Here is an 8964-nt window from a genome sequence, read left to right as displayed (position 1 = left end):
ATTTGAGTCGACAAAATCAATTGAATCATGATTTAGAGGTCGGTTGAATTGAGATTTAATTTCATAAAAGTTTCTTGTTTTTATTCATAATTTCAACTTACAATCATGTATTCAGCTGACCAATTGCTATTAATTAGTTATTGTTGTGATCCTAATTTGCAATTTTGCAACAAATTGCAAATCCCACTTGACTCATCTCATGCTGTATAATGAGTGTGAAAAAGAACCAGATAACATAGTCCAATTAAAATGACACAAGTAATAGCACTAGTTATAGCATGTTTGATTCCGCTTTGATGTGGTGCTAAACACAAGGTGGTTGAACTCTACATGGCAAAGTTTATGTTCTTAATGGAAAAAACTCAATTCTTACATTAAATAGATATGAGACTTAAAATGAGTTTACAAAGAATTACAAATCCATTTTATAAAAATGACTTAGATTCAATATAAATACATAATAAATAGTGATGTGATGTTACATTGTCCTTTTATGTATAGTTTTTCAAATTCACGTTAAACAATAAACTCAATTCATATAATTCATTCTTCTAATTATATGTAATCAAATTACAAAATCAACATAGCAAATTATTTCCTCCTGTAGTACTGTAGAAGCAGTGAATAATCCCGTGAAGAATCATGTTCAAGTCAACAACATTCATTTGTTGCATTGCAAGAGAAATCCTTTACTATGGGCATTGGACAAGTACGGATGAGGCCTCTTTGCTCAGTATTTCTTACTATATTGGAACTCATCCTTTTCATTGGGACCCAAAAGATGGAGCATAAATAAAATGAAGAAGCTTGGAATCAATACCATATACTACTAGTATTTTTCAACTTTCATCTTATTATTATTGGAAGTTTCCTATTCCTTCCTTCTTGTGCTCATGGGTCCCTATAGGAATAGCAACAAGATATATAACACCATTATCATATTATTATTATTATTATATGAAGAAAAAAAGGGTTCTTACTTCTTTGTGGTATTATTTCTAAAATAAAGAAATGAAGATACGTTATAAATTTAGAAAAAACTTTATTCCTCGTTTATATAATGCTTATACAAATTTCCACGTGGCACATCCTTATGCGTGTAAGGTGGGATTGAAATTTAATAATGGACCCATCTTGATTTGAAAGGCAATTTACAAAAGGTTAAATTAGTGGAGTATCCATATACTTGTAAATGAAGACATCTATCTCCAAGGGGTAACAACATTAAAGACAGAAAAATACCCTATATCTAACCATAACCTTCTAGGAATATTCTGATTACAAAGCTACCTATAGCTACACTATTTAGCACATTATTATTATTATATAATAATTGATAATTGTAATTTCATGCCACAATAAGAGAAAGACAACAAATCCAACCACCTTATAAATATACAAATCCCCTTAGTGCAACCAACCTCAAAAATCAAAATTAAGCTCAAAAACATTAACACCTTAAACAAAAACATGTATGCTACTACTTCCTTTGTTTCACCACTCCTCCATGAACTTGTTGAGAATTTCCACTCAAGAAGGTTACTCCTTCACTCATCCAATTCAGCCAACCCTCCAATTTCCACAAGCATCCATGATTCAACTAAAGAATCATCATATGCTGGAGATGGTAATTTTGATGCAAATGTTGTTATGGTACTCTCTGTCCTATTATGTGCTCTTATTTGTTCACTTTGTTTGAACTCAATCATAAGGTGTGCATTAAAATGTTCCAATTTAGTTGTGATGAGTGGTGATCGCTCCGCTAACAACATTCCAGTTCGAGCGGCAAACACTGGAATCAAGAAGAAAGCTCTCAAGAAATTCACCACAGTTAGTTACTCAGATGAGCTGAAATTGCCGAGTTTGGACTCGGAGTGTGTGATATGTCTGTCGGAGTTCACTAACGGCGATAAAGTGCGCCTTTTGCCAAAGTGTAACCATGGATTTCATGTTCGTTGCATTGACAAATGGCTAAGTTCGCATTCGTCTTGTCCGAAATGTAGACAGTGCCTTATTGAAACTTGTAACAAAATTGTTGGGTCACAAGGTAGTTCATCCCAACCACAACCTATGTTGTTTCCGGTGCCCGAAACAATTGTAACTATAGCACCACTGGAACCTGAAGGTTTGGTGCGTAATTATAGGGAGGTTAGCTAATTTAATCAGCACTGCTTTCTTCTTTGAAGCTGAAATTAGCACTTTACTTTAGAGTTTGTAGAATGTCTTTTAAGTAGTTCTAGTTTAGACTGAGTCATCTTCCAGATCAACCATAATCAATGTAGTGGTTACTGGTCATGAATGATTGGATGTGTATAGTGTTCAAACTTTTCAGAATTTGTTTTAGTTTTACCTTTTCTCTGCCTCCTAAATTGTATAAAACAAGTTCAAATTGTAATTGTGTTATTTTCAGTTTTACTCCAATGTGCTTTATGTTAAAAATAGCGTAGTTAATTAGACAGGGGAGATTAGAAAGAAGATTAAGGGAAACATCATGAAAATAGTTGTAAAAATTGAACTCATACTTCAAGATTTACAACATACACACACAATACCCATTAATCATTTGTACTAGACATGGTGTTTATTTATCGAGATGCTATTGAAAACATAAATAATTGAATCAAATATTCAATACATTTAATTATTTGAATGGCTTGAAATACCATGCTATTGGTTACGTGTTGGGCAATTAATCTCACATTCTAGTAGTGCCTTTTCGACATTATGGTTAGGAAGTTAGAAATTCATGCTTTGAATGGCCAACTTTTAGCTGGGGCACCTACTGTGATTTCAAACATAGTATTAATCATTTCTTTTCTTTCTTTTTTTTTTTTTTTTTGTAAATGAGAAATCATTGGTTCACGATAATTTTATTTGACTATTTTACACAATTTAAAAAATATGTATATATTTGTATAAAAAAAAGCGAATAAAATAAATGAGAGATGAGAATATTTTTGCTAAAATTATAGTTATTAAATATTAGTGTATTTATTGTTATTATAAATGTAAAGTGAAAATAATAAAAGTAATGCAATTATATTAATTATTAATTAGATAATACAATTGAAAATATGAAATTGATCATATTGTAATGGAAATGAAAAGTTTAATTAATTTTGGGACACATTTTCCGCAAATAGGTATATAGGTTACATTTCCTAAAAAAAAAAAAGGTATATAGGTTACATAAATAGTTGATCGTTGCTATGGTGTTTACTCTGGACTCAGGCACCCTGCACTCGCCGCTATCGTTCTTAGGATGTCTTTCTCCGGTCGTTCACCACTTTGCGCCTCACACTGTCCTTGTCTCTGCAATACAATATTTGACCAAAACTTTGAATGTTATATTATTATTTTTTTGTTGTATATATTGCATTCTGCACAAAATCACATGCTCGACGTCTTGTTATTTGTCAATTGTGTTGCACTATGTTAGTAAAAATACCATATTATTTATTGAAGATCAGAGAAATGATGCAATTTGTTTTAGGTTTTGAAATGATTACTGTCATAAACTTACAACCACAGTTTTTTGTATTTGAAAATAAGTAAAAAGGGTATAATTATGTTTGATTAATTGTATAGAAAAAGTATATAACTTTAAATGTGTGAACATAGTACTAGGTTTTAAAATTTTAGTGACTCTCACGATTAAAACTTAGGAAGAACCAAATCGACTATGGTTATAATTGTGTGCCTATTTTAATATGTAATCATGCATATATTTTTATTTAACCAGTAATCCACTGATTCAACGCCGCCACACTTATTGAGTATTGTTCAAACACATCTTACCACAATGCATCTACAACAAACAAAAAAACTAAATAATTTGACGGCAATTCCTTTCTTGGAATCAAGGTCATACATGACCACAAATAATCAAATATTGTTGTGGGATAAATATCACAAATTTTAATGCCATGCAACTCAAACATTATAAAATAGCACAAGAAATATATGATTGGTGGTATTGCAGCTCTAGTGCCGTGTGAATAATATCAAAAATTAATTTCACCCTTGATTGCTAACTGGAGACCAAGAAAAAACAAAAGAAAATAATTTAGAAAGTGGCATGCTTTATCGAGTCAATGGAGCATAAATATAATGAATGGAAGTTGAGGATGAAACCCACTAATTAATTAATCAATTTCAGATAAAATAATTGTACCAAAAAGGTAAACGTTGTAGCATAGTAGCTCACGAAGTGTGTATCATTTCATTGCTAACACCGACTAACCACACTATAGTGGACCGCTGAAATTTGACTTGCCAATTAAAGCTTGGCAGCACATTAATATATGCTATGTTTGCAACATAGTAATGTGGTAAATGCATGTGCGTTAGACACTAATAGGTGAAGAAGAGCATTATCGTTAAAGCAGTTTGTAAGGATGTTGATTTCTTGTACCAACCGCAAGAACGTAAATAAGAAGAAAAGAAAGCAAACCAAGAAAGCTACATAGAAAGATACACACACAAATTCTGCAGTGGATCACTTTGGTGTACCGTTGCTAGAAAATTGTATGAAGTTCACGGTTCTCTTCGTCCTCATGTTTGAGACTGTGATTAAATTTATCATTGTGCAATAAAAGTAAAGGACATAAATATGTGCGCTTCAAAACTCAATTGATATATTAGTTTTTTTATTTTTTTGTTGAACAAATGTTGATCAGGTCTCCGATTCAATTGTAAATAGGAAGAGAACCGTGAGTTTATACTTTTAAAGGAGTTTTGTTGATTGACGCTAACATTTCAAATGATTTTAAGTATTCTTCTAAACCATATGTAGGTTTTTCTTTTACCTAAAACCACATGTCTATAGGTAAAGGTCATGCTAGAAGAGTGACACATATATAACTACGATTTAGTTGTTTGTTATTATAGGTGGTGTTTGACTTTTTAATTCCTTTTTAAATCAAAATCGACACATTTGGTTCAATTTATTTTATTATTATTTATAAATTGTAAAACACTATTAACATCAAAATTAGTCATTTTTATTGATAAATAAAATAAAGAATATAAAGGGTTTGATTTCATTTTTCGAGGTAACAAAGAAATTGATTTTTATAATATGTATAAATATTTCATCAAATACCAATGAAAAAATAGTTTAATGAGAACGCGAATACCCCGTCAGTTTGATCTAATGAATAAAACATGGCTATTTTTTATGTTATTTACGATGTAAATGAGGAATGATTCTTTTTGAGTTTGTGTTTCTTTTCATATAGTTTAATTTTTAAGATAAGAACATGATCTTCAAATTGTTTAAAACAGCTACGCACCTCTTATACACAATGACAGAGATAGAAAAGGTGAGAGTAACATGATAGTTATGATGTATTGATGATGTGATAGAACAATAGAGATAAAGCGAAAATAAGATAGTGAAAGAATGTATAATAATTAAGGGTGTAAAAATACCATTACCTTTTTTGTGAATCTATGCTCATGTGATCGGAACCGATCTCTTATACATAGACACTCTCAATTTTCCTACAAATATTTAACACATTATCTTCTCTCTATCACTTAGTTTCTATTATAAACATATCACACCACTCTTTATGTTTGTTTCTCTCTCAAAGTGTTGAATAGGTGTACAGATCATTTTCCTTTCTCTATTTTGGACGATATTTTCACACTTGATAATCATAACAATACCACATACACAACCTTTAACAACAATGATCAAATTTGATAATGGAAATCATTTGGATACTAGTGTTTTAAATAAAATTTTAGAGAGACTAAAAATAAAAAATATTAGAGAAATGCTAAATCTAGCGAATACATACATCGTGAATGGTTTCATGAATGACGTGTGTTGGCATTTCAGTTAACCTTCTTTTTTTACAAAATTTTTATGTTGAGTTGTTAAAAGAGAGTTCCATGTACAGTGTAAAATTGAAAAGGAACTTTCCACTGACTTCCGTCTATTGTGCAAATGCTGCATTTTTATTGATTAAATTGTTCTCGTTATGTTCTTGGGACGATAAAATTCAATATTATTATTTACTCAATATTAATATTATTTACCTAAAATTAGTTTTAGGTAAAACTGATTTAAAATAAAATAATTTATGTTTTTATACATTCATGTAAAAGTGAGTTGAACAATACATTTATGTGTGAAAATCAAAACTACAATCATAACCTCAAATAGAATCAATTTTGACCCCTTCAAAGGTGGAATCAAACGTACACTTAAATTTGACTATGTGTGCATCCAACTTGACTCAAAATAAATACTTTTAAAAATAGAGTTGATAAAAAAAATTATATTAGGTATTTGTTTCTTGACTGCACCGTAGAAATGTCCTTTTAACATATGGTACATTTTATTAAAATTTGTAATTTTACTTTGTTCTACAAATACAAAACTCTCTTTATAAGGAGGCCGAACTATGAAAGAAACTAGACTACTACTACAACAAAACGACATACTTGAAATAATTTACACTATCAACAAGAGTTTACTTTAATGAAAATGTCTAAACTACCACAACGCGATGAATCAATAATATTCATAATTTGAATAGAAGAAGAATTCACATTTAGTATTCAACAACATCTTAATATGATTACATCTAGTCGAAGGTGACTAAAGTTGAACCCCCTAAACTAGGGTTCTGGTTACGCCACTAATATGTAGCGACACAATTTGTCCCCAATGGTTCACGATTCTTCATCAACCGATATTATAATCTTGTTGTCCGTAAAACGTGGTGGGAAATATATAGCAATGGTACTGTACCAACCAAATTGATTTAGCCTTAACGATGGATTCATGAATAATTATTCTGGACATATATCATTTCAGTTTCTTACCATTTATTTCGTCCCTATAATTACTCTCTTAAATAGAAAGAAAGGACCACGTGTTTTATCAATGAAAAAAGAGAAACCATGTTGCTAAACCACCGCAAAGCTCCCTCCAATTGCTGGCATGTGAATCCCCGTCACCATTTTAATCTATATAATATTATGACCATTTCAAATCTAGGTGCCCATAATAACCACACTTATTGAAATGTTTATGTTATGGTATGCAGCTTCATAAGCATTGAAAGTTGAAACATTCAATAGATTCATATTGTATGGGAGGTGAGTCTAGTTTTGCAGAGTGATCGGTCCCATGGACGAAGATGGTGAGAACTAATATAGAGATTAGAGATACCAAGCTCATATCATTTAGAAGAAAGAAGCCGAACTAATATAATAATGCAAATTGGTGTTTTGTAGATCAAGTGTACAACATCCGTGAAATGCTCGTGATAGGTGTGTTATCTTTGTTAAGTATTTCTCTATATTTATAAATAGGGATAATTAAGTTTTTGGTCACTATAAATATGTGCTGTTTTTAATCCCTACAAAATTTTCCGTTAGTGTTTTTAGTCCCTGTTAAATTAAAATTTGTTTAATTATGCTTAATTTTAAATATTTTAATGATTTTTTACGTACTTATTTAAAACATTATAAAAGGTTCCGCCACAATAAATTAGCTCAAAATTTTATTTTTAGGACCAAATTTACGTTAGTTTTATCTTGAATTTTTGGCGTTTTAAAAAAATTATATTTAATTCATTACATGTTAAAAAATTCTAATTTTTTATAAAAGAGATTATTATAATGTTCTTAACATGTCTGTTAAAAATCATTTAAAAATATAAAAGTTTAAATATAATTAAACAAATTTCAATTTAACAGGGACCAACACATACTTTTAGTCCTTCTAAAATTAATATTTGCTTAATTGTGTTTAAACTTTTAAATTTGTAACATATTTTTCACATACTTACTTAGAATATTATACAAAGTTCCTCCGCAAAAAAGTAACTTAAAATTTTATTATAAGGTCCAAATTTTCATTAATATAATCTTGAAAATTTGGCTTTTAGAAAAATTCATATTTAATTCATTACATGTTAAAAAAATAAATTTTTTTACAAAAGAGTGTCTTACGATGTTATGAACATGTATGTAAAAAATCTTTCAAAAATTTAGAAGTTTAAGCATAATTAAACAAATTTTAATTTAACAGGGACTAAAAACACTAACAGAAAATTTTGTAGGGACTAAAAAGTGTGATTTATTTTTATAGGGACTAAAAACAAAACTGCAGATATTTATAGGGACCAAAAACTTAATTAACTCTTATAAATATCATAAACTTCATGTGCCTTTAGAGTATCTTCAATAAAGGTATCTACATGAATTTCATAGAATGATCACCATTCGTTATTTTTTTATCACATTAGAGGAACCATGATGCGACGGTGTGATAACAAATAAATAGTTGAAGAAGTTTAAATAAGTTGTCATATCATCGAATTAACACTCTGTTTGGTTGAAGAGAAATAGGGAAGAGAGAAAGAGATAAGAGAGAAAGAGGGAAGAGATGATACTTTTCTCTTGTTTGGAATGCAGAGAAATAGGGAAGAGAGATTTGAAAACTATAGGGCCCACCACTTTTGATCTTCTCTCCAAAGTAGGGAAAAAAGGGGAGAGAAAAGTTTCTAGTCTTTGTTATTCCTACTTTGCCCTTCCCTTCAAATGTTACAAAGTTCTCAAGGCATTCAACACCAATCCAATGGCACCGCTAGTGGAGGCTGCAGGCATGCACTGCTAGTGGAGCAACGTTGAAGCAACAAAAGAGAAAAGTAGTAGTAAAAACAATTTGTAGTAAAAATACAAGTAAATATAATATTTATTTCTGTTTAAAATAATTATTTTAATTTCTTAATTAAGTTAAATTAAAATAAACTACATTAACTTCATTACAAAATTAAACCCTTTCTTAGTATAAGAATATTTTGGTCTTTTTAAAAATTAAATACATTTCTTTCTTCTATATTTATTTTCTTTCTCTCTTGTACCAAACAACCCATCAAATCTACTCTATTCCTCATTTCTTTCTCTCTTCCCATACTCTCTCTCACTTATTTCTCTCTT

The 8964-nt window shown here is 30.0% G+C and overlaps 1 protein-coding gene across 1 annotated transcript; it reads left to right on the top strand.

Moving 5' to 3' along the window:
* Positions 1–1345: 1345 nt before the first annotated feature.
* On the top strand, positions 1346–2439 carry LOC11420711 (RING-H2 finger protein ATL78). The gene has a single exon (XM_024778026.2). The coding sequence runs from the start codon at positions 1471–1473 to the stop codon at positions 2155–2157; it is 687 nt and encodes a 228-aa protein (XP_024633794.1). The 5' UTR covers positions 1346–1470; the 3' UTR covers positions 2158–2439.
* The last annotated feature ends 6525 nt before the right edge of the window (positions 2440–8964 follow it).

This window comes from Medicago truncatula, chromosome 3, assembly GCF_003473485.1.
Source record: "Medicago truncatula cultivar Jemalong A17 chromosome 3, MtrunA17r5.0-ANR, whole genome shotgun sequence".
Taxonomy (NCBI): domain Eukaryota; kingdom Viridiplantae; phylum Streptophyta; class Magnoliopsida; order Fabales; family Fabaceae; genus Medicago; species Medicago truncatula.
Note: the sequence above shows the minus strand (reverse complement) of the source record. Positions and strands in the feature narration are given on the sequence as shown.

Coding starts and splice junctions, on each gene's coding strand:
- LOC11420711 (XM_024778026.2), top strand. CDS start 1,471: ATGTATGCTACTACTTCCTTTGTTTCACCACTCCTCCATGAACTTGTT.